Genomic DNA, 25,945 nt, shown 5'->3' on the forward strand with positions numbered 1-25,945 from the left:
GAACTGAAGTATGGTGAGATATGAGTGAAAAGTGTCTGATTTATTCCCAAAGTCCGTTTAGAATTGTCAAAGACCAGGTTTTTTTTATAATCAGTGTGTTAATTCAGCACACTTCTCCTGCTGATTTGCAGTTGCATGAATTCATCTTTTCTATAAACTAAATTGAAATATCTTATAGCACACAGACATAAAATGAGGAATCCAAATTGGTAATCACATGTGAAGAGCCTATTTTAGTGATTTGCCCAGCATCCCCCAGCAAATCTGCAGCAAAGGCTGGGGAAATCAGCACTGATACAATTTATGGACCATCTTTTCTTTTCCACAAGGCCTTGATCACTCAGCCTCTCACCTTTTAAAACACTCCCAACGTACGCACCTAAAGACAGTCATCTCCACTGCATCTGGTACAACCAGGGCAAATATTCCTTTCAGGGAGGGGAGTATATTTTGCTGACCATTCAATCTATATTAAGTAAGGTGAAAGATGCTTAAAATCAGCACCCCTTATCTTCAGCGTTTTTTACAGCCCTAATCATATGCTTTGTGTCATCCCTTGTCATGCGCACTGCCAAATCAGAAAGCGGTGTCTCCCAGTGATACGCATAGGGATGGAACTTCTACACCTCTGCTCCATCGGCACAGGAAATAACTGAAGGAGGAGCAGACAGCTGTGCTGAAGGAAGGAGAAAATATGCCGATGGCACATCTCTGGCTAGACTCAAGATCGGTTTGATATCGGTGTGCTGGTGGGTCACCAGCTTTCCTACTGTGACTTTTTAGGAAAAAAAAAAAAAAAGGGGGAGGTAGAAGAGGTAGAAGGTGGGGGTAGAGGGGGAAAGAAAGGAGAAAGAAGGAAAAAATAAGAAAAGAATGCTTTGCATCATCAGTGCAGTATCCTTCATCTCTCTCCTGCCTTTTTCTCATGCAGACTCCTACTTTCAATCCCATTTGTCTCACTTCAGTCATCCCATTACAGAAGAGCACTTTGCTATTCATGACTCCTCAGCTGCAGTTTCCAGCAGCCTTTCTCGTAGACTCTCTCCTTTCACTTAGCCTCCAGCTCCCACTAGTTCCCCTGTCTCACACCCTTCCATTCAGCTTCTTGGGCTTCTCAGCTCTTTGTCTCTTCCCCGCTCTCCCTAGCCCAGTGATCCAATATCAGCCACTTTCTCTCTTTCTTCTCATTTCTTCTCATTCATTCTCATTTTTTCCCATCAGGGGGAAGTTCTTTACTATGAGAGTGGTGAGGTGCTGAAAAAGGCTGCCCAGAGAGGTTGTGGATGCCTGGAGGTGTTCAAGGTTGGGTTGGATGGGGCCTTGGGCAGCCTGGTCTGGTATTAGATGGGGAGCTTGGTGGCCCTGCCTGTTGCAGGGGGTTGGAGATTCGTGGTCCTTGAGGTCCCTTCTAACCCAGGCCATTCTGTGATTCTGTGAGTCTGAAGTTCAGATGCTCTGCTGTAATACAAAATATCTGCAGGAAACAAAAATTCTTGTTGTCACCACAAGCAGGTATACAGCCTGTGACTGTTGCCTGCTGTCCCAGTGAAATGGTACTGCCATTGTTAGTAAGAAACCTCATGTTAGCTTTGCAGGAGCTGGTGGGCTCATAGGGTTGTTACCACCTTGTGCAAATTTTTAGTGCAAACTGGAAGTCAATACCAGGCGATTTTTGCTGCGATACACGTAGCTTCAATGTGCAGCGATACCAAAGACCTCAAAAATACACGCACAGGCTGAGAATGTAAGCTGCAAGACTAAACAGCACCTCGCTCAGCTTCTGCTTACTGAAGAGGTACTACCATAAGAGCTGGGAAAGAATACAGAATAGAACCAAGAAGCAGTCCAACAGCAGGATAAGGCACCTTACGTGTCCCGGGGAAGTTACGTCCACCAGCACTGCACAGCATACAGTCCCAGGAGCTGAGCACAACAGCTTACAACGCAACCTGAGGGGCAGTCTGACAGAATGGCATCTGATGCAGATGAAACAAAGGTGTGTCACTGAATTCTTCCGTGTGGAAACAATGGCATCTGCTGACATTCATCGACATTTGCTGCATGTTTGCGGAGACCACAAAGTGGATGTGAGCACAGTGAGGCGGTGGGTGGTACGTTTCAGCAGTGGTGACAGCAACAAAGAGCAGAGGTGTATCGGCTCTGTGGAGCTGATGGTGAGGCCATGTGAGCCTTCGGTTCCATTAGAACTTCACAGAGAGGCCCACAGTGTGTCTGCATGTCTGCTACGGGATGTTTTTGGAGTAAAACAGTCTCAGAGGCAGCCTTTGTCCAAACGCTGAGGTTGACATTGTTTCTCGGGCACCTCTGTACGGCCAGTTGGAGGCAGGGACTCAGGACAGGTAGCTAAGTCCCTGAAGACTTTTAGGAAGCGTACAAAAGCACAGGACTATGACACAGATATTCAGGCCTTTGGAGACAGCAAACTTTATCCACAAGTTTATTTCTAAGGAGAAAATTGTGTCTTTGTTCCCATTCCTATCGGTTTTTTAAACCATTCTCCTACCATGGTGATGGCGGTCTTCTCCTTTCTTGAACCTCTTGAGATTTCTGGTATGTTTTTGCTTTTGTGCAGGGTGAAATAAATAAACTAAGTAATCTATACTTCTCTGATCCTGTCACAGAAAATCTAAATGTTAAAAACCGAGCTGTATGACCAATCAAAATATCACGATCTCCGTTTCTCTGGAAGAGAGAATTTCCATACAGAATTAATACATTGCAATTAGATGGATCACCAGGGGAAAGCAAGCAATACCATCATGAGCTTACAGAAGCAGAGCATCTTCCAGTCAGAAATCCCTTAGCTTTCCCAAACATGTGCCCCCCTTCTTAGTAAAATAAAATGTTAGTAATAACAAGAGAAAGAAAATGTATCTTCTGTCCTACTTCCTGAGAACGGGAATGGGGCTGTCTTTCTGCAGAGTCAGAACTTGCAGCAGCAGAGCTGTTGACTGCAGTGCCATATTTGGTGAAGGCTGATTTCTCATATTGCAGTGCCTAGACATCGTTGCAAAGGAGGATGTCATTGCTACGTTTTTCTTTCTGGATTAGACCGTGTGTCCACAGGCTTGTGACAGTTTTGCACTCAGCTCGGCTTATGGATTCTGATGTCTCGCTGGTGTGATTTTTCTGTCTCCAGCCAGATCCTCCCAATTGCAGTTCATGTCAACTGCCTCCGAACTGGTGCTGGCAACGCAAGCCTTTCTGGCAGGACAAGTGCTCCAGCTTCACTGCCTCAGCAGTCTCCAGTGAGCCCACCCGGATAGGCAGTGTCACTCCTGGCTGCAATCCTAGAAAGGAGGCAGAGCCTGGATTAGGCCTGGTGCGTGCTGGGCAGAAGGGATCAGCCCCGCTGCCCCCAGCTAGGGGAGAAGAACGGGAGAAAATCTCCAGGGGCGAGCCACGGGCCGTCTTTGACTTGGTGTAGGAGGAACCAATGCACGGAGGGGGCAGGGCAGCAGTGTTGGCCTGTGGGGAGAGCCAGTTAGGCCCGCGTCCTGATGCCTCAGAGGAAGACATGGGTTTTGCTGAAGGCACCCCAGTGCTGCATGGATCTGGAGATTTGTCACAGCTGGGGCGATGTGGGAAGACTCGGTCAAAGCCTCAGACACTGCTGCAAAGTGCCGACAGGGAGCAGACACAATATAGGGAACGGAATGGACAGAGGCACTGCGGAAAACCCGGATGCCATTGCTGGGCTTGGAGTGCTGCAGATGACGCTCGCCCGTTGTGACGTCACTGGCACCGCTCCCCTACGTGAGGGATAGTGACATACGCAGCAGGGGATTGTGACCTCTTGGCCCTGGCTGCCTGTAGCCGGGCACAGAGTCTCTCACTCTCACTTGTGCCCGCACTCCAGCCGAGCGTGTCCGTGAGGTTTGGAGCGAGGAGCAAGGATAGCCTTGGTGCTGGTCTCGTGCTCTGGGAGCTGCCGACAGCCGCTCTCAGTGCTCGTCCCCAGAGCCACTAGAGCTTCTTCCCCGCCGTGCCTGGCTCAGGCAGCCGGGGCACCCAGGAGGCCGCAGCAGCAAAGGGAACCGGTAAGGGGACGCCTCAGCCTGGGCGGCCCAGCTGGGAGGGTTTCCTTCCTGAGGGACCCGGGCACTTGTTCCTCTGCTGGCGGGCTCAGCGAGTGACCGTGGCCTCTCTTCTTTTCCTAGCGTGACCCCTGCTGCTGCAGCAGCGGGGTGAGGAGCAGCCCCTCATCCCCTTAGCTCTCCTGTCCACCCAGCAGCTGGACAGCATGGCCACCGAGCTGGACCGTCGCTGCCCCATTTGCCTGGACACCATGGATGACGCCAGCCATGTGATGCCGTGCCTGCACCAGTTCTGCTTTGGCTGCATCCAGCGGTGGGTTGAGAGCATGCCCACGTGCCCCCTCTGCAAACGCAGGGTGGAGTCCATCCTGCACTCAGTGCGTGCGGACGACAGCTTTCAAGAGGTTGTCGTCGGACAGCAGGAGAGGGCCAGAACAGCACCCCACCACACAACACCAGCGCAAGAGCAGCCAGGGGCGGTGCCCGCCTGGGCGTCCATTTTCCGCCTGCCTCCAGCTGTGCTCCTGCCACTGCTGCCCTGGCTGCGCCAGGAGCTGGGGCAGCTCTTTGGGGCTGACCACAGGGCAGCCGCTGCAGCACAGCGCCGTGTCCTCTCTGGCCTGTGCTTCTTTGGTCTGGACGGGGGAGCGCTGACTTTGTGGCTGTTCGGCTCCCTGCGAAGCCAGACCGCCAGCTTTGTGCGACGGCTCGTCGTGCAAGCTGCGCATGTGTGCAACGGGCTGGTGCCACCCGCTGGCCCGGAGGCCTCCCGCGCTGCCACGGGACAGGAGGGCAGCCCCGCAGCTGCCCGTGGTGCAGCTGCCTCCCAGGCACAGACCCCACAGCCCTCCAGCAGCACTGGGGAAGACAATGTGGAGGAGGAGCATCCTGTGCCCTCGACCACTGCCCTCAGTGAGGGGCCCAGCCAGCCTCCATCCCTCCCGGCTCCATCGAGGACCAGCCAGCAAGCAGCCCAGGAGGAGCCGGGGGAGGCAGTGCCGGGTCCCTCCAGCACCAACAGGGCCAGGGAGCGCTCACGCAGGGCGCCTCGGCGAGCCCCGAAGAGGAGGGCCCACGACTCTGGGGCCTCCGCACCTCCTGCCAAGAGGCCACCCCGCCGGCAGCGCTAGGACACCGCCCCAGCAGCTGGCGAGAACAGGGCCGGGCCTGCAGCTGGGGCACAACCAGCCCTCAGGGGCTCGGACTGTCAGACCCACAAAATGCCAGAATGGCCCGGGTTGGAAGGGGCCTCAAAGATCGGCAATCTCCAACTCCCCCGCCACAGGCAGGGCCACCAACCTCCACACGGAACACCAGACCAGGCTGCCCGAGGCCCCATCCAACCTGGCCTTGAACACCTCCAGGGACGGGGCATCCGCAACTTCTCTGGGCAGCCTCACCACTCTCCCTGTAAAGAACTTCCCCCTGACATCCCACCTAAATCTTCCCTCCTTCAACTTCAAATCATCTCCCCTTGTCCTGCTGTTATCTACCCTTTCAAAGAGCTGACTCTGCAATAAAATTTCAGAAAAATCTCCGTGTTGCTACCAGTGCCTTTGTCAGCGCTGTGCATGGGGGAGGTCAGACTTCTGCTGGGCCTGGAGGCCTCCCACGCTGCTGTTACCGTTTCTTTAGAACTTCCCTTAACACACTGCAAAGACCAACATCCAGAGCTCCACCTCACTTCCTCTTCCCTCCAGGTCCTCTGGGGATGCCGCCATCCCCATCAGGATACTCACAATGCCCATAAGGGGCAGTCAACGGGACCAGAACATTAACTCTTTAACTCCCACTGGTCCACGTGATGTTCTGATGTGAAATACTGACAATAAAAATCACCAAACCACGACGTCTCCCTACAACGGCTGGCCCTTCCGTGAGCCCACGGTGGGTCACAGAATCACACAGAATCACAGAATCGTAGGGGTCAGAACGGACCTCCAGAGATCATTGAGTCCAACCCCCCTGCCAAAGCAGGTTCCCTACACCACGTCACACAAGTAGGCGTCCAGGCGGGTCTTGAATATCTCCAGAGAAGGAGACTCCACAACCTCCCTGGGCAGCCTGTTCCACTGCTCCGTCACCCTCACCGTAAAGAAGTTCTTGCACACATTTGTGAGGAACTTCCTATGCTCCAGTTTCTGGCCGTTTCCCCTTGTCCTGTCTCCACACATTGCTGAAAAGAGTCTGGCCTCGCCACTCTGGCCCTCACACCTTAGATATTTATAGACCTGGATCAGGTCCCCTCTCAGTCTTCTTTTCTCAAGGCTAAACAGACCCAGTTCACGTAGCCTTTCTTCATAGGGGAGATACTCCAGGCCCTTCCCCATCTTTGTGGCCCTCCGCTGGACTCTTTCCAAGAGATCCCTGTCTTTTTTGTACTGGGGAGCCCAGAACTGGACACAGTCCTCCAGATGAGGCCTTACCAGGGCAGAGTAGAGGGGGAGGATCACCTCCCTCGACCTGCTGGCCACGCTCTTTTTAATGCGCCCCAGAATGCCATTGGCCATTGGCCACGGGTCCATCCCTTCCGGTCACACAGGGAGCACAAGTGCCAGCAACTTGCCTGCGCTCCCTAGGCCAGCCTCACCCCTTCACCAGGTGCTCAATCACCAGTGCAAGCCATGACCTAACAGTTCCCCTGCATGAGGACGCCTAGTCTCCACCTAGATCCGACTGGTTGGTTACTGTGCTGGAATCGCGCCCCTATTTTGAGGATGTTGCTTTTGTGATAGAGGTCTTGTGGTCAGAAGGGACATTTAGCACAGAGAAGCAATACACCTGGAAGCAACTATGAGCAAGTACCTTGACTAGGCAAAATGGCAGATATGCAAGGGCACTGCTCTTATGAAACACTACACCTGCAAGTCACAGGTAGAATGATAACTGCGATCAAAAATGGCAAATAACAGCTGCCCCTGGCCCAGCTGCCTCCCCAGCGGAAACTCCTGCCTCTGGCCCAGAGCCCTCCTGCAGTATGGAACTGCGTAGGTGAGGTCCCACCTGCAGCTTTCTCCCACTTTTTCAAGGGAGAATTTGACAAGCGTGGCTCCTTGCCTTCCAGTCTTGCAGGACCTCTTTCCCTTCGTGACTCAACAGCCACGGGGCCTGGCCCTACATACCTGCTGAGGCGAGGGCCTCTCAATCGGCTTCACAGAATCATGACGAAATTAAAGCTGGAGAAGAACTCAAAGCTAACCAAACCCAACTCTCAGCTCATCCTCACCGCGCCCACTGAACCTCGTCTCTAAACGCCACATCTACGTGCTGCTCGATCTCCTTCAGGGACAGTGATTCCATCACTTCCCCGCGCAGCCTGTTCTAGCGCCTCAGCACTCTTTCAGATAAGAAATTCTTCCCCTACGCACTTCTTCATAATCTTCTCGGTCCTCTGCTATCAGCGATGGTGGAAGGTCTGCAAATCCTGATGCAGTACATCTAACTGAAACATTAACAAAGAATGTAGTACTCCTTTTGTGGAATAATTTCCTACTGACTTCCTTCCAATAAAATGATGAAATAGCTGCTTTTTCTTTCTCTGAGTCGTAGACTTGTAGAATCATTAAAGGGCCACATCCTCATTTTAAAAAAAAGATGTAAACTTTGAACACGTTCTTTTCTTTCTTGCTCAAAACTAGTTCTATCAGAGCCAGAGGGCCAGGATTACCATTGACCATTACCATCTCATTGCTGATAGCCCCCAGTGCGTTTGTTGGCTGTTGCCCCAGGTAAATTAACATTCAAATATCTGACTGGAATACTTTTTCTTCTTTCCTGAATTTCGCCCACTAAATTAGGGCCAGAAAAGTCTGGTTCTCATTCTGCACGTGGACATCATCCTTCCTAGGGAACCCACCATCTGTCTGACAGGGGCTGAGAATGAGCTCTGAAATATCTGTAGGGCTTCACCAGCATAGAAGCTGTTACAAATCCCTGAAGATGCACTGTTCACCACCTCTTCTAGCTCTCAGACGCTGGCTTGGAGCAAACAGAACAGGCAGCTTCTTTCCATCAGGGACCTGAGAAGAAAGGCAGAGCTATGAACTTTCAGGGACTCACACCCGAAATGCAATGCCACCTTCAGCAGCTCCTCCACACTCTTATTAGATGGCAGTTCCCTGCTGCATTGTAGCAGGGCTGTGTACCCTGAGAAGTGCTTTGACAAAGTGCCATCCCGAGGGACCTGGACAGGCTCGAGCAGTGGGCCCAGGTGAACTTCACGAGGTTCAACAAATCCCAGTGCAAGGTCTTGCACGGGGTCAAGGCAGCTCCCCACTATCAGTACAAGCTGGGCGTTGAAAGAATAGAGCAAAGCCCCGCTGAAAAGGACCTGGGGCTATTGATAGATGCCTGGACATGAGCCAGCATACCCTGGGCTGCATCAAAAGAAGTGTGGTCAGCTGGGAGAGGGAAGTGCTCCTGCCCTCCTGCTGGGGAGACCTGACCTGGCGTATTGCATCCAGGTGTGGAGTTCTCAGTACAGGAGAGACGTGGACCTGTTGGACCGTGTCCAGCGGAGGGCTGCAAACATGATCCAAGGGATGGAGCACCTTTCCTTTGAGGACACGCTGAGAGAGCTGGGGCCGTTCATCCTGGAGAAGAGAAGGCTCCGCAGAGACCTCATTACAGCCTGTCAGTATCTAAACGGGGGCTATCAGAAAGAAGGGGGCAGACTGGGGTTTGTTGTGATGGTTTCATGGACATGGTTTCACACTGAAAGAGGGGAGATTTACATTGGTTACAAGGAAGCAGTTTTTTTACCGTAGGAGTGGTGAGGCACTGGAACAGGGTGCCCACAGAGGCGGTGGATACCACGCAGGATCTTTGGATACGTTCAAGGTCACACTGGAACAGGCTCTGAGCAACCTGATCTAGCTAAAGAAGTCCCTGTTCATTGCAGGAGAGTTGGCTGGACGGCCTTCAAGTATCCCTTCCAACTGAAATGATTCTATGATTGTGCATGATGGCATCTCGGGGAAATACATTTATTAAGTAAATTCCAGAAGAAAATACATCCTTATCTACTGAGGCATCTGCCCACGTGAGCTATTTCCCACAGGAAAGGCCGCACAGGAAGAAACCAAACTAGAGGCCAAGAGAGATGAACTCAAACATGCAGACCAAGAGAGTAGTATCTGCTAGAGTACTGCCTCTTAGTACTTACACTTACGTTTGAGTGGTGAACAGGAATATGACTAGGTTAAGTTTCTCAGACTCTCTCATCTTTCCTAGCCGTCACATGGGTTCCACCTGGCTCCAGAGTGCCAGGTGCCTTTCTGAAACAGGTGGCGTTGATCTCAGCTTCTACCCTCCATGCTCGTTCCACCTCATGTTAACACCAGTCAGCCATGAAGAACACGCCAAATGACTTTGTCCCTCAAGAGCAGTGGTGCACAAGAATTTCTGCCCGAGGTCCTGGAAGCCTGAATTCCGCGACAGAACGAGAGGACCTGGAGTTGTTGTCCACTGTGCCTTGTGATCCGTTGGAGAAAAGCAACTGGACCCAGATTCCAGATGTGCCTCTCCCAGCGGAGTGGAAGGCAAATTGGTGAGGACTTGTGGCTCAAACAATACAAACAGGCTGGGAAAGATCCAGGCTTGACTTATGATGGCCCACAGATTGCAGTGATGACGCAGGTCTGAGATCCAGCTGGGATTGCAGCCTATGGGTCAGAGTCTCAGCACTCCTACAGTGCCCCTGGGGTGCTGAAACGGGGCTACTGGGCCCTGACACTAAGGATTTCTAAGTTTCTACTGGCTGGTTTTTGTGTCACGCCAGACCTTCTGCACCGCATACTTTTCAAACACCACTCTGACAAGAGGTATCTTCATTTCACATTACTCGTGTGGCTCTTGCATGTGCCTTTCAGAAGAGCTGGGAGGATTTTCAAACTAATAGTTTACTTTCACACGCCTCTTGCCAAAATGAGAATTATTCCTCCCCTCTCTGCCCTTTGTTTACAAACCGTGTATTTCTTCCTGCCCTGTTTTGCAAGGTAGAACTGAAGTATGGTGAGATATGAGTGAAAAGTGTCTGATTTATTCCCAAAGTCCGTTTAGAATTGTCAAAGACCAGGTTTTTTTTATAATCAGTGTGTTAATTCAGCACACTTCTCCTGCTGATTTGCAGTTGCATGAATTCATCTTTTCTATAAACTAAATTGAAATATCTTATAGCACACAGACATAAAATGAGGAATCCAAATTGGTAATCACATGTGAAGAGCCTATTTTAGTGATTTGCCCAGCATCCCCCAGCAAATCTGCAGCAAAGGCTGGGGAAATCAGCACTGATACAATTTATGGACCATCTTTTCTTTTCCACAAGGCCTTGATCACTCAGCCTCTCACCTTTTAAAACACTCCCAACGTACGCACCTAAAGACAGTCATCTCCACTGCATCTGGTACAACCAGGGCAAATATTCCTTTCAGGGAGGGGAGTATATTTTGCTGACCATTCAATCTATATTAAGTAAGGTGAAAGATGCTTAAAATCAGCACCCCTTATCTTCAGCGTTTTTTACAGCCCTAATCATATGCTTTGTGTCATCCCTTGTCATGCGCACTGCCAAATCAGAAAGCGGTGTTTCCCAGTGATACGCATAGGGATGGAACTTCTACACCTCTGCTCCATCGGCACAGGAAATAACTGAAGGAGGAGCAGACAGCTGTGCTGAAGGAAGGAGAAAATATGCCGATGGCACATCTCTGGCTAGACTCAAGATCGGTTTGATATCGGTGTGCTGGTGGGTCACCAGCTTTCCTACTGTGACTTTTTAGGAAAAAAAAAAAAAAAGGGGGAGGTAGAAGAGGTAGAAGGTGGGGGTAGAGGGGGAAAGAAAGGAGAAAGAAGGAAAAAATAAGAAAAGAATGCTTTGCATCATCAGTGCAGTATCCTTCATCTCTCTCCTGCCTTTTTCTCATGCAGACTCCTACTTTCAATCCCATTTGTCTCACTTCAGTCATCCCATTACAGAAGAGCACTTTGCTATTCATGACTCCTCAGCTGCAGTTTCCAGCAGCCTTTCTCGTAGACTCTCTCCTTTCACTTAGCCTCCAGCTCCCACTAGTTCCCCTGTCTCACACCCTTCCATTCAGCTTCTTGGGCTTCTCAGCTCTTTGTCTCTTCCCCGCTCTCCCTAGCCCAGTGATCCAATATCAGCCACTTTCTCTCTTTCTTCTCATTTCTTCTCATTCATTCTCATTTTTTCCCATCAGGGGGAAGTTCTTTACTATGAGAGTGGTGAGGTGCTGAAAAAGGCTGCCCAGAGAGGTTGTGGATGCCTGGAGGTGTTCAAGGTTGGGTTGGATGGGGCCTTGGGCAGCCTGGTCTGGTATTAGATGGGGAGCTTGGTGGCCCTGCCTGTTGCAGGGGGTTGGAGATTCGTGGTCCTTGAGGTCCCTTCTAACCCAGGCCATTCTGTGATTCTGTGAGTCTGAAGTTCAGATGCTCTGCTGTAATACAAAATATCTGCAGGAAACAAAAATTCTTGTTGTCACCACAAGCAGGTATACAGCCTGTGACTGTTGCCTGCTGTCCCAGTGAAATGGTACTGCCATTGTTAGTAAGAAACCTCATGTTAGCTTTGCAGGAGCTGGTGGGCTCATAGGGTTGTTACCACCTTGTGCAAATTTTTAGTGCAAACTGGAAGTCAATACCAGGCGATTTTTGCTGCGATACACGTAGCTTCAATGTGCAGCGATACCAAAGACCTCAAAAATACACGCACAGGCTGAGAATGTAAGCTGCAAGACTAAACAGCACCTCGCTCAGCTTCTGCTTACTGAAGAGGTACTACCATAAGAGCTGGGAAAGAATACAGAATAGAACCAAGAAGCAGTCCAACAGCAGGATAAGGCACCTTACGTGTCCCGGGGAAGTTACGTCCACCAGCACTGCACAGCATACAGTCCCAGGAGCTGAGCACAACAGCTTACAACGCAACCTGAGGGGCAGTCTGACAGAATGGCATCTGATGCAGATGAAACAAAGGTGTGTCACTGAATTCTTCCGTGTGGAAACAATGGCATCTGCTGACATTCATCGACATTTGCTGCATGTTTGCGGAGACCACAAAGTGGATGTGAGCACAGTGAGGCGGTGGGTGGTACGTTTCAGCAGTGGTGACAGCAACAAAGAGCAGAGGTGTATCGGCTCTGTGGAGCTGATGGTGAGGCCATGTGAGCCTTCGGTTCCATTAGAACTTCACAGAGAGGCCCACAGTGTGTCTGCATGTCTGCTACGGGATGTTTTTGGAGTAAAACAGTCTCAGAGGCAGCCTTTGTCCAAACGCTGAGGTTGACATTGTTTCTCGGGCACCTCTGTACGGCCAGTTGGAGGCAGGGACTCAGGACAGGTAGCTAAGTCCCTGAAGACTTTTAGGAAGCGTACAAAAGCACAGGACTATGACACAGATATTCAGGCCTTTGGAGACAGCAAACTTTATCCACAAGTTTATTTCTAAGGAGAAAATTGTGTCTTTGTTCCCATTCCTATCGGTTTTTTAAACCATTCTCCTACCATGGTGATGGCGGTCTTCTCCTTTCTTGAACCTCTTGAGATTTCTGGTATGTTTTTGCTTTTGTGCAGGGTGAAATAAATAAACTAAGTAATCTATACTTCTCTGATCCTGTCACAGAAAATCTAAATGTTAAAAACCGAGCTGTATGACCAATCAAAATATCACGATCTCCGTTTCTCTGGAAGAGAGAATTTCCATACAGAATTAATACATTGCAATTAGATGGATCACCAGGGGAAAGCAAGCAATACCATCATGAGCTTACAGAAGCAGAGCATCTTCCAGTCAGAAATCCCTTAGCTTTCCCAAACATGTGCCCCCCTTCTTAGTAAAATAAAATGTTAGTAATAACAAGAGAAAGAAAATGTATCTTCTGTCCTACTTCCTGAGAACGGGAATGGGGCTGTCTTTCTGCAGAGTCAGAACTTGCAGCAGCAGAGCTGTTGACTGCAGTGCCATATTTGGTGAAGGCTGATTTCTCATATTGCAGTGCCTAGACATCGTTGCAAAGGAGGATGTCATTGCTACGTTTTTCTTTCTGGATTAGACCGTGTGTCCACAGGCTTGTGACAGTTTTGCACTCAGCTCGGCTTATGGATTCTGATATCTCGCTGGTGTGATTTTTCTGTCTCCAGCCAGATCCTCCCAATTGCAGTTCATGTCAACTGCCTCCGAACTGGTGCTGGCAACGCAAGCCTTTCTGGCAGGACAAGTGCTCCAGCTTCACTGCCTCAGCAGTCTCCAGTGAGCCCACCCGGATAGGCAGTGTCACTCCTGGCTGCAATCCTAGAAAGGAGGCAGAGCCTGGATTAGGCCTGGTGCGTGCTGGGCAGAGGGGATCAGCCCCGCTGCCCCCAGCTAGGGGAGAAGAACGGGAGAAAATCTCCAGGGGCGAGCCACGGGCCGTCTTTGACTTGGTGTAGGAGGAACCAATGCACGGAGGGGGCAGGGCAGCAGTGTTGGCCTGTGGGGAGAGCCAGTTAGGCCCGCGTCCTGATGCCTCAGAGGAAGACATGGGTTTTGCTGAAGGCACCCCAGTGCTGCATGGATCTGGAGATTTGTCACAGCTGGGGCGATGTGGGAAGACTCGGTCAAAGCCTCAGACACTGCTGCAAAGTGCCGACAGGGAGCAGACACAATATAGGGAACGGAATGGACAGAGGCACTGCGGAAAACCCGGATGCCATTGCTGGGCTTGGAGTGCTGCAGATGACGCTCGCCCGTTGTGACGTCACTGGCACCGCTCCCCTACGTGAGGGATAGTGACATACGCAGCAGGGGATTGTGACCTCTTGGCCCTGGCTGCCTGTAGCCGGGCACAGAGTCTCTCACTCTCACTTGTGCCCGCACTCCAGCCGAGCGTGTCCGTGAGGTTTGGAGCGAGGAGCAAGGATAGCCTTGGTGCTGGTCTCGTGCTCTGGGAGCTGCCGACAGCCGCTCTCAGTGCTCGTCCCCAGAGCCACTAGAGCTTCTTCCCCGCCCTGCCTGGCTCAGGCAGCCGGGGCACCCAGGAGGCCGCAGCAGCAAAGGGAACCGGTAAGGGGACGCCTCAGCCTGGGCGGCCCAGCTGGGAGGGTTTCCTTCCTGAGGGACCCGGGCACTTGTTCCTCTGCTGGCGGGCTCAGCGAGTGACCGTGGCCTCTCTTCTTTTCCTAGCGTGACCCCTGCTGCTGCAGCAGCGGGGTGAGGAGCAGCCCCTCATCCCCTTAGCTCTCCTGTCCACCCAGCAGCTGGACAGCATGGCCACCGAGCTGGACCGTCGCTGCCCCATTTGCCTGGACACCATGGATGACGCCAGCCATGTGATGCCGTGCCTGCACCAGTTCTGCTTTGGCTGCATCCAGCGGTGGGTTGAGAGCATGCCCACGTGCCCCCTCTGCAAACGCAGGGTGGAGTCCATCCTGCACTCAGTGCGTGCGGACGACAGCTTTCAAGAGGTTGTCGTCGGACAGCAGGAGAGGGCCAGAACAGCACCCCACCACACAACACCAGCGCAAGAGCAGCCAGGGGCGGTGCCCGCCTGGGCGTCCATTTTCCGCCTGCCTCCAGCTGTGCTCCTGCCACTGCTGCCCTGGCTGCGCCAGGAGCTGGGGCAGCTCTTTGGGGCTGACCACAGGGCAGCCGCTGCAGCACAGCGCCGTGTCCTCTCTGGCCTGTGCTTCTTTGGTCTGGACGGGGGAGCGCTGACTTTGTGGCTGTTCGGCTCCCTGCGAAGCCAGACCGCCAGCTTTGTGCGACGGCTCGTCGTGCAAGCTGCGCATGTGTGCAACGGGCTGGTGCCACCCGCTGGCCCGGAGGCCTCCCGCGCTGCCACGGGACAGGAGGGCAGCCCCGCAGCTGCCCGTGGTGCAGCTGCCTCCCAGGCACAGACCCCACAGCCCTCCAGCAGCACTGGGGAAGACAATGTGGAGGAGGAGCATCCTGTGCCCTCGACCACTGCCCTCAGTGAGGGGCCCAGCCAGCCTCCATCCCTCCCGGCTCCATCGAGGACCAGCCAGCAAGCAGCCCAGGAGGAGCCGGGGGAGGCAGTGCCGGGTCCCTCCAGCACCAACAGGGCCAGGGAGCGCTCACGCAGGGCGCCTCGGCGAGCCCCGAAGAGGAGGGCCCACGACTCTGGGGCCTCCGCACCTCCTGCCAAGAGGCCACCCCGCCGGCAGCGCTAGGACACCGCCCCAGCAGCTGGCGAGAACAGGGCCGGGCCTGCAGCTGGGGCACAACCAGCCCTCAGGGGCTCGGACTGTGTCAGACCCACAAAATCCCAGAATGGCCCGGGTTGGAAGGGGCCTCAAAGATCGGCAATCTCCAACTCCCCCGCCACAGGCAGGGCCACCAACCTCCACACGGAACACCAGACCAGGCTGCCCGAGGCCCCATCCAACCTGGCCTTGAACACCTCCAGGGACGGGGCATCCGCAACTTCTCTGGGCAGCCTCACCACTCTCCCTGTAAAGAACTTCCCCCTGACATCCCACCTAAATCTTCCCTCCTTCAACTTCAAATCATCTCCCCTTGTCCTGCTGTTATCTACCCTTTCAAAGAGCTGACTCTGCAATAAAATTTCAGAAAAATCTCCGTGTTGCTACCAGTGCCTTTGTCAGCGCTGTGCATGGGGGAGGTCAGACTTCTGCTGGGCCTGGAGGCCTCCCACGCTGCTGTTACCGTTTCTTTAGAACTTCCCTTAACACACTGCAAAGACCAACATCCAGAGCTCCACCTCACTTCCTCTTCCCTCCAGGTCCTCTGGGGATGCCGCCATCCCCATCAGGATACTCACAATGCCCATAAGGGGCAGTCAACGGGACCAGAACATTAACTCTTTAACTCCCACTGGTCCACGTGATGTTCTGATGTGAAATACTGACAATAAAAATCACCAAACCACGACGTCTCCCTACAACGGCTGGCCCTTCCGTGAGCCCACGGTGGGTCACAGAATCACACAGAATCACAGAATCGTAGGGGTCAGAACGGACCTCCAGAGATCATTGAGTCCAACCCCCCTGCCAAAGCAGGTTCCCTACACCACGTCACACAAGTAGGCGTCCAGGCGGGTCTTGAATATCTCCAGAGAAGGAGACTCCACAACCTCCCTGGGCAGCCTGTTCCACTGCTCCGTCACCCTCACCGTAAAGAAGTTCTTGCACACATTTGTGAGGAACTTCCTATGCTCCAGTTTCTGGCCGTTTCCCCTTGTCCTGTCTCCACACATTGCTGAAAAGAGTCTGGCCTCGCCACTCTGGCCCTCACACCTTAGATATTTATAGACCTGGATCAGGTCCCCTCTCAGTCTTCTTTTCTCAAGGCTAAACAGACCCAGTTCACGTAGCCTTTCTTCATAGGGGAGATACTCCAGGCCCTTCCCCATCTTTGTGGCCCTCCGCTGGACTCTTTCCAAGAGATCCCTGTCTTTTTTGTACTGGGGAGCCCAGAACTGGACACAGTCCTCCAGATGAGGCCTTACCAGGGCAGAGTAGAGGGGGAGGATCACCTCCCTCGACCTGCTGGCCACGCTCTTTTTAATGCGCCCCAGAATGCCATTGGCCATTGGCCACGGGTCCATCCCTTCCGGTCACACAGGGAGCACAAGTGCCAGCAACTTGCCTGCGCTCCCTAGGCCAGCCTCACCCCTTCACCAGGTGCTCAATCACCAGTGCAAGCCATGACCTAACAGTTCCCCTGCATGAGGACGCCTAGTCTCCACCTAGATCCGACTGGTTGGTTACTGTGCTGGAATCGCGCCCCTATTTTGAGGATGTTGCTTTTGTGATAGAGGTCTTGTGGTCAGAAGGGACATTTAGCACGGAGAAGCAATACACCTGGAAGCAACTATGAGCAAGTACCTTGACTAGGCAAAATGGCAGATATGCAAGGGCACTGCTCTTATGAAACACTACACCTGCAAGTCACAGGTAGAATGATAACTGCGATCAAAAATGGCAAATAACAGCTGCCCCTGGCCCAGCTGCCTCCCCAGCGGAAACTCCTGCCTCTGGCCCAGAGCCCTCCTGCAGTATGGAACTGCGTAGGTGAGGTCCCACCTGCAGCTTTCTCCCACTTTTTCAAGGGAGAATTTGACAAGCGTGGCTCCTTGCCTTCCAGTCTTGCAGGACCTCTTTCCCTTCGTGACTCAACAGCCACGGGGCCTGGCCCTACATACCTGCTGAGGCGAGGGCCTCTCAATCGGCTTCACAGAATCATGACGAAATTAAAGCTGGAGAAGAACTCAAAGCTAACCAAACCCAACTCTCAGCTCATCCTCACCGCGCCCACTGAACCTCGTCTCTAAACGCCACATCTACGTGCTGCTCGATCTCCTTCAGGGACAGTGATTCCATCACTTCCCCGCGCAGCCTGTTCTAGCGCCTCAGCACTCTTTCAGATAAGAAATTCTTCCCCTACGCACTTCTTCATAATCTTCTCGGTCCTTTCCTATCAGCGATGGTGGAAGGTCTGCAAATCCTGATGCAGTACATCTAACTGAAACATTAACAAAGAATGTAGTACTCCTTTTGTGGAATAATTTCCTACTGACTTCCTTCCAATAAAATGATGAAATAGCTGCTTTTTCTTTCTCTGAGTCGTAGACTTGTAGAATCATTAAAGGGCCACATCCTCATTTTAAAAAAAAGATGTAAACTTTGAACACGTTCTTTTCTTTCTTGCTCAAAACTAGTTCTATCAGAGCCAGAGGGCCAGGATTACCATTGACCATTACCATCTCATTGCTGATAGCCCCCAGTGCGTTTGTTGGCTGTTGCCCCAGGTAAATTAACATTCAAATATCTGACTGGAATACTTTTTCTTCTTTCCTGAATTTCGCCCACTAAATTAGGGCCAGAAAAGTCTGGTTCTCATTCTGCACGTGGACATCATCCTTCCTAGGGAACCCACCATCTGTCTGACAGGGGCTGAGAATGAGCTCTGAAATATCTGTAGGGCTTCACCAGCATAGAAGCTGTTACAAATCCCTGAAGATGCACTGTTCACCACCTCTTCTAGCTCTCAGACGCTGGCTTGGAGCAAACAGAACAGGCAGCTTCTTTCCATCAGGGACCTGAGAAGAAAGGCAGAGCTATGAACTTTCAGGGACTCACACCCGAAATGCAATGCCACCTTCAGCAGCTCCTCCACACTCTTATTAGATGGCAGTTCCCTGCTGCATTGTAGCAGGGCTGTGTACCCTGAGAAGTGCTTTGACAAAGTGCCATCCCGAGGGACCTGGACAGGCTCGAGCAGTGGGCCCAGGTGAACTTCACGAGGTTCAACAAATCCCAGTGCAAGGTCTTGCACGGGGTCAAGGCAGCTCCCCACTATCAGTACAAGCTGGGCGTTGAAAGAATAGAGCAAAGCCCCGCTGAAAAGGACCTGGGGCTATTGATAGATGCCTGGACATGAGCCAGCATACCCTGGGCTGCATCAAAAGAAGTGTGGTCAGCTGGGAGAGGGAAGTGCTCCTGCCCTCCTGCTGGGGAGACCTGACCTGGCGTATTGCATCCAGGTGTGGAGTTCTCAGTACAGGAGAGACGTGGACCTGTTGGACCGTGTCCAGCGGAGGGCTGCAAACATGATCCAAGGGATGGAGCACCTTTCCTTTGAGGACACGCTGAGAGAGCTGGGGCCGTTCATCCTGGAGAAGAGAAGGCTCCGCAGAGACCTCATTACAGCCTGTCAGTATCTAAACGGGGGCTATCAGAAAGAAGGGGGCAGACTGGGGTTTGTTGTGATGGTTTCATGGACATGGTTTCACACTGAAAGAGGGGAGATTTACATTGGTTACAAGGAAGCAGTTTTTTTACCGTAGGAGTGGTGAGGCACTGGAACAGGGTGCCCACAGAGGCGGTGGATACCACGCAGGATCTTTGGATACGTTCAAGGTCACACTGGAACAGGCTCTGAGCAACCTGATCTAGCTAAAGAAGTCCCTGTTCATTGCAGGAGAGTTGGCTGGACGGCCTTCAAGTATCCCTTCCAACTGAAATGATTCTATGATTGTGCATGATGGCATCTCGGGGAAGTACATTTATTAAGTAAATTCTAGAAGAAAATACATCCTTATCTACTGAGGCATCTGCCCACGTGAGCTATTTCCCACAGGAAAGGCCGCACAGGAAGAAACCAAACTAGAGGCCAAGAGAGATGAACTCAAACATGCAGACCAAGAGAGTAGTATCTGCTAGAGTACTGCCTCTTAGTACTTACACTTACGTTTGAGTGGTGAACAGGAATATGACTAGGTTAAGTTTCTCAGACTCTCTCATCTTTCCTAGCCGTCACATGGGTTCCACCTGGCTCCAGAGTGCCAGGTGCCTTTCTGAAACAGGTGGCGTTGATCTCAGCTTCTACCCTCCATGCTCGTTCCACCTCATGTTAACACCAGTCAGCCATGAAGAACACGCCAAATGACTTTGTCCCTCAAGAGCAGTGGTGCACAAGAATTTCTGCCCGAGGTCCTGGAAGCCTGAATTCCGCGACAGAACGAGAGGACCTGGAGTTGTTGTCCACTGTGCCTTGTGATCCGTTGGAGAAAAGCAACTGGACCCAGATTCCAGATGTGCCTCTCCCAGCGGAGTGGAAGGCAAATTGGTGAGGACTTGTGGCTCAAACAATACAAACAGGCTGGGAAAGATCCAGGCTTGACTTATGATGGCCCACAGATTGCAGTGATGACGCAGGTCTGAGATCCAGCTGGGATTGCAGCCTATGGGTCAGAGTCTCAGCACTCCTACAGTGCCCCTGGGGTGCTGAAACGGGGCTACTGGGCCCTGACACTAAGGATTTCTAAGTTTCTACTGGCTGGTTTTTGTGTCATGCCAGACCTTCTGCACCGCATACTTTTCAAACACCACTCTGACAAGAGGTATCTTCATTTCACATTACTCGTGTGGCTCTTGCATGTGCCTTTCAGAAGAGCTGGGAGGATTTTCAAACTAATAGTTTACTTTCACACGCCTCTTGCCAAAATGAGAATTATTCCTCCCCTCTCTGCCCTTTGTTTACAAACCGTGTATTTCTTCCTGCCCTGTTTTGCAAGGTAGAACTGAAGTATGGTGAGATATGAGTGAAAAGTGTCTGATTTATTCCCAAAGTCCGTTTAGAATTGTCAAAGACCAGGTTTTTTTTATAATCAGTGTGTTAATTCAGCACACTTCTCCTGCTGATTTGCAGTTGCATGAATTCATCTTTTCTATAAACTAAATTGAAATATCTTATAGCACACAGACATAAAATGAGGAATCCAAATTGGTAATCACATGTGAAGAGCCTATTTTAGTGATTTGCCCAGCATCCCCCAGCAAATCTGCAGCAAAGGCTGGGGAAATCAGCACTGACACAATTTATGGACCATCTTTTCTTTTCCACAAGGCCTTGATCACTCAGCCTCTCACCTTTTAAAACACTCCCAACGTACGCACCTAAAGACAGTCATCTCCACTGCATCTGGTACAACCAGGGCAAATATTCCTTTCAGGGAGGGGAGTATATTTTGCTGACCATTCAATCTATATTAAGTAAGGTGAAAGATGCTTAAAATCAGCACCCCTTATCTTCAGCGTTTTTTACAGCCCTAATCATATGCTTTGTGTCATCCCTTGTCATGCGCACTGCCAAATCAGAAAGCGGTGTCTCCCAGTGATACGCATAGGGATGGAACTTCTACACCTCTGCTCCATCGGCACAGGAAATAACTGAAGGAGGAGCAGACAGCTGTGCTGAAGGAAGGAGAAAATATGCCGATGGCACATCTCTGGCTAGACTCAAGATCGGTTTGATATCGGTGTGCTGGTGGGTCACCAGCTTTCCTACTGTGACTTTTTAGGAAAAAAAAAAAAAAAGGGGGAGGTAGAAGAGGTAGAAGGTGGGGGTAGAGGGGGAAAGAAAGGAGAAAGAAGGAAAAAATAAGAAAAGAATGCTTTGCATCATCAGTGCAGTATCCTTCATCTCTCTCCTGCCTTTTTCTCATGCAGACTCCTACTTTCAATCCCATTTGTCTCACTTCAGTCATCCCATTACAGAAGAGCACTTTGCTATTCATGACTCCTCAGCTGCAGTTTCCAGCAGCCTTTCTCGTAGACTCTCTCCTTTCACTTAGCCTCCAGCTCCCACTAGTTCCCCTGTCTCACACCCTTCCATTCAGCTTCTTGGGCTTCTCAGCTCTTTGTCTCTTCCCCGCTCTCCCTAGCCCAGTGATCCAATATCAGCCACTTTCTCTCTTTCTTCTCATTTCTTCTCATTCATTCTCATTTTTTCCCATCAGGGGGAAGTTCTTTACTATGAGAGTGGTGAGGTGCTGAAAAAGGCTGCCCAGAGAGGTTGTGGATGCCTGGAGGTGTTCAAGGTTGGGTTGGATGGGGCCTTGGGCAGCCTGGTCTGGTATTAGATGGGGAGCTTGGTGGCCCTGCCTGTTGCAGGGGGTTGGAGATTCGTGGTCCTTGAGGTCCCTTCTAACCCAGGCCATTCTGTGATTCTGTGAGTCTGAAGTTCAGATGCTCTGCTGTAATACAAAATATCTGCAGGAAACAAAAATTCTTGTTGTCACCACAAGCAGGTATACAGCCTGTGACTGTTGCCTGCTGTCCCAGTGAAATGGTACTGCCATTGTTAGTAAGAAACCTCATGTTAGCTTTGCAGGAGCTGGTGGGCTCATAGGGTTGTTACCACCTTGTGCAAATTTTTAGTGCAAACTGGAAGTCAATACCAGGCGATTTTTGCTGCGATACACGTAGCTTCAATGTGCAGCGATACCAAAGACCTCAAAAATACACGCACAGGCTGAGAATGTAAGCTGCAAGACTAAACAGCACCTCGCTCAGCTTCTGCTTACTGAAGAGGTACTACCATAAGAGCTGGGAAAGAATACAGAATAGAACCAAGAAGCAGTCCAACAGCAGGATAAGGCACCTTACGTGTCCCGGGGAAGTTACGTTCACCAGCACTGCACAGCATACAGTCCCAGGAGCTGAGCACAACGGCTTACAACGCAACCTGAGGGGCAGTCTGACAGAATGGCATCTGATGCAGATGAAACAAAGGTGTGTCACTGAATTCTTCCGTGTGGAAACAATGGCATCTGCTGACATTCATCGACATTTGCTGCATGTTTGCGGAGACCACAAAGTGGATGTGAGCACAGTGAGGCGGTGGGTGGCACGTTTCAGCAGTGGTGACAGCAACAAAGAGCAGAGGTGTATCGGCTCTGTGGAGCTGATGGTGAGGCCATGTGAGCCTTCGGTTCCATTAGAACTTCACAGAGAGGCCCACAGTGTGTCTGCATGTCTGCTACGGGATGTTTTTGGAGTAAAACAGTCTCAGAGGCAGCCTTTGTCCAAACGCTGAGGTTGACATTGTTTCTCGGGCACCTCTGTACGGCCAGTTGGAGGCAGGGACTCAGGACAGGTAGCTAAGTCCCTGAAGACTTTTAGGAAGCGTACAAAAGCACAGGACCATGACACAGATATTCAGGCCTTTGGAGACAGCAAACTTTATCCACAAGTTTATTTCTAAGGAGAAAATTGTGTCTTTGTTCCCATTCCTATCGGTTTTTTAAACCATTCTCCTACCATGGTGATGGCGGTCTTCTCCTTTCTTGAACCTCTTGAGATTTCTGGTATGTTTTTGCTTTTGTGCAGGGTGAAATAAATAAACTAAGTAATCTATACTTCTCTGATCCTGTCACAGAAAATCTAAATGTTAAAAACCGAGCTGTATGACCAATCAAAATATCACGATCTCCGTTTCTCCAGAAGAGAGAATTTCCATACAGAATTAATACATTGCAATTAGATGGATCACCAGGGGAAAGCAAGCAATACCATCATGAGCTTACAGAAGCAGAGCATCTTCCAGTCAGAAATCCCTTAGCTTTCCCAAACATGTGCCCCCCTTCTTAGTAAAATAAAATGTTAGTAATAACAAGAGAAAGAAAATGTATCTTCTGTCCTACTTCCTGAGAACGGGAATGGGGCTGTCTTTCTGCAGAGTCAGAACTTGCAGCAGCAGAGCTGTTGACTGCAGTGCCATATTTGGTGAAGGCTGATTTCTCATATTGCAGTGCCTAGACATCGTTGCAAAGGAGGATGTCATTGCTACGTTTTTCTTTCTGGATTAGACCGTGTGTCCACAGGCTTGTGACAGTTTTGCACTCAGCTCGGCTTATGGATTCTGATGTCTCGCTGGTGTGATTTTTCTGTCTCCAGCTAGATCCTCCCAATTGCAGTTCATGTCAACTGCCTCCGAACTGGTGCTGGCAACGCAAGCCTTTCTGGCAGGACAAGTGCTCCAGCTTCACTGCCTCAGCAGTCTCCAGTGAGCCCACCCGGATAGGCAGTGTCACTCCTGGCTGCAATCCTAGAAAGGAGGCAGAGCCTGGATTAGGCCTGGTGCGTGCTGGGCAGAGGGGATCAGCCCCGCTGCCCCCAGCTAGGGGAGAAGAACGGGAGAAAATCTCCAGGGGCGAGCCACGGGCCGTCTTTGACTTGGTGTAGGAGGAACCAATGCACGGAGGGGGCAGGGCAGCAGTGTTGGCCTGTGGGGAGAGCCAGTTAGGCCCGCGTCCTGATGCCTCAGAGGAAGACATGGGTTTTGCTGAAGGCACCCCAGTGCTGCATGGATCTGGAGATTTGTCACAGCTGGGGCGATGTGGGAAGACTCGGTCAAAGCCTCAGACACTGCTGCAAAGTGCCGACAGGGAGCAGACACAATATAGGGAACGGAATGGACAGAGGCACTGCGGAAAACCCGGATGCCATTGCTGGGATTGGAGTGCTGCAGATGACGCTCGCCCGTTGTGACGTCACTGGCACCGCTCCCCTACGTGAGGGATAGTGACATACGCAGCAGGGGATTGTGACCTCTTGGCCCTGGCTGCCTGTAGCCGGGCACAGAGTCTCTCACTCTCACTTGTGCCCGCACTCCAGCCGAGCGTGTCCGTGAGGTTTGGAGCGAGGAGCAAGGATAGCCTTGGTGCTGGTCTCGTGCTCTGGGAGCTGCCGACAGCCGCTCTCAGTGCTCGTCCCCAGAGCCACTAGAGCTTCTTCCCCGCCGTGCCTGGCTCAGGCAGCCGGGGCACCCAGGAGGCCGCAGCAGCAAAGGGAACCGGTAAGGGGACGCCTCAGCCTGGGCGGCCCAGCTGGGAGGGTTTCCTTCCTGAGGGACCCGGGCACTTGTTCCTCTGCTGGCGGGCTCAGCGAGTGACCGTGGCCTCTCTTCTTCTCCTAGCGTGACCCCTGCTGCTGCAGCAGCGGGGTGAGGAGCAGCCCCTCATCCCCTTAGCTCTCCTGTCCACCCAGCAGCTGGACAGCATGGCCACCGAGCTGGACCGTCGCTGCCCCATTTGCCTGGACACCATGGATGACGCCAGCCATGTGATGCCGTGCCTGCACCAGTTCTGCTTTGGCTGCATCCAGCGGTGGGTTGAGAGCATGCCCACGTGCCCCCTCTGCAAACGCAGGGTGGAGTCCATCCTGCACTCAGTGCGTGCGGACGACAGCTTTCAAGAGGTTGTCGTCGGACAGCAGGAGAGGGCCAGAACAGCACCCCACCACACAACACCAGCGCAAGAGCAGCCAGGGGCGGTGCCCGCCTGGGCGTCCATTTTCCGCCTGCCTCCAGCTGTGCTCCTGCCACTGCTGCCCTGGCTGCGCCAGGAGCTGGGGCAGCTCTTTGGGGCTGACCACAGGGCAGCCGCTGCAGCACAGCGCCGTGTCCTCTCTGGCCTGTGCTTCTTTGGTCTGGACGGGGGAGCGCTGACTTTGTGGCTGTTCGGCTCCCTGCGAAGCCAGACCGCCAGCTTTGTGCGACGGCTCGTCGTGCAAGCTGCGCATGTGTGCAACGGGCTGGTGCCACCCGCTGGCCCGGAGGCCTCCCGCGCTGCCACGGGACAGGAGGGCAGCCCCGCAGCTGCCCGTGGTGCAGCTGCCTCCCAGGCACAGACCCCACAGCCCTCCAGCAGCACTGGGGAAGACAATGTGGAGGAGGAGCATCCTGTGCCCTCGACCACTGCCCTCAGTGAGGGGCCCAGCCAGCCTCCATCCCTCCCGGCTCCATCGAGGACCAGCCAGCAAGCAGCCCAGGAGGAGCCAGGGGAGGCAGTGCCGGGTCCCTCCAGCACCAACAGGGCCAGGGAGCGCTCACGCAGGGCGCCTCGGCGAGCCCCGAAGAGGAGGGCCCACGACTCTGGGGCCTCCGCACCTCCTGCCAAGAGGCCACCCCGCCGGCAGCGCTAGGACACCGCCCCAGCAGCTGGCGAGAACAGGGCCGGGCCTGCAGCTGGGGCACAACCAGCCCTCAGGGGCTCGGACTGTGTCAGACCCACAAAATCCCAGAATGGCCCGGGTTGGAAGGGGCCTCAAAGATCGGCAATCTCCAACTCCCCCGCCACAGGCAGGGCCACCAACCTCCACACGGAACACCAGACCAGGCTGCCCGAGGCCCCATCCAACCTGGCCTTGAACACCTCCAGGGACGGGGCATCCGCAACTTCTCTGGGCAGCCTCACCACTCTCCCTGTAAAGAACTTCCCCCTGACATCCCACCTAAATCTTCCCTCCTTCAACTTCAAATCATCTCCCCTTGTCCTGCTGTTATCTACCCTTTCAAAGAGCTGACTCTGCAATAAAATTTCAGAAAAATCTCCGTGTTGCTACCAGTGCCTTTGTCAGCGCTGTGCATGGGGGAGGTCAGACTTCTGCTGGGCCTGGAGGCCTCCCACGCTGCTGTTACCGTTTCTTTAGAACTTCCCTTAACACACTGCAAAGACCAACATCCAGAGCTCCACCTCACTTCCTCTTCCCTCCAGGTCCTCTGGGGATGCCGCCATCCCCATCAGGATACTCACAATGCCCATAAGGGGCAGTCAACGGGACCA

General features: G+C 52.4%; 3 protein-coding genes across 3 annotated transcripts; all 3 read left to right on the forward strand.

Annotated features, from left to right (window-relative positions):
• The first annotated feature begins 4,021 nt into the window (after positions 1-4,021).
• On the forward strand, positions 4,022-5,593 carry LOC149912699 (uncharacterized). The gene has a single exon (XM_090131937.1). The coding sequence runs from the start codon at positions 4,265-4,267 to the stop codon at positions 5,186-5,188; it is 924 nt and encodes a 307-aa protein (XP_089988063.1). The 5' UTR covers positions 4,022-4,264; the 3' UTR covers positions 5,189-5,593.
• Positions 5,594-10,843: 5,250 nt separating this feature from the next.
• Positions 10,844-15,652, forward strand: LOC149912700 (uncharacterized). The gene has a single exon (XM_090131906.1). It carries the CDS (start codon positions 14,322-14,324, stop codon positions 15,243-15,245), a length of 924 nt encoding a protein of 307 aa, XP_089988032.1. The 5' UTR covers positions 10,844-14,321; the 3' UTR covers positions 15,246-15,652.
• An 8,650-nt stretch (positions 15,653-24,302) lies between these two features.
• LOC149912701 (uncharacterized) lies at positions 24,303-25,711 on the forward strand. Its single transcript, XM_090131905.1, has one exon. The coding sequence runs from the start codon at positions 24,381-24,383 to the stop codon at positions 25,302-25,304; it is 924 nt and encodes a 307-aa protein (XP_089988031.1). The 5' UTR covers positions 24,303-24,380; the 3' UTR covers positions 25,305-25,711.
• Positions 25,712-25,945: the final 234 nt, after the last annotated feature.

The sequence above is a fragment of the Phasianus colchicus genome, chromosome Z (assembly GCF_987193195.1).
Source record: "Phasianus colchicus chromosome Z, bPhaCol1.hap1.1, whole genome shotgun sequence".
NCBI lineage: Eukaryota > Metazoa > Chordata > Aves > Galliformes > Phasianidae > Phasianus > Phasianus colchicus.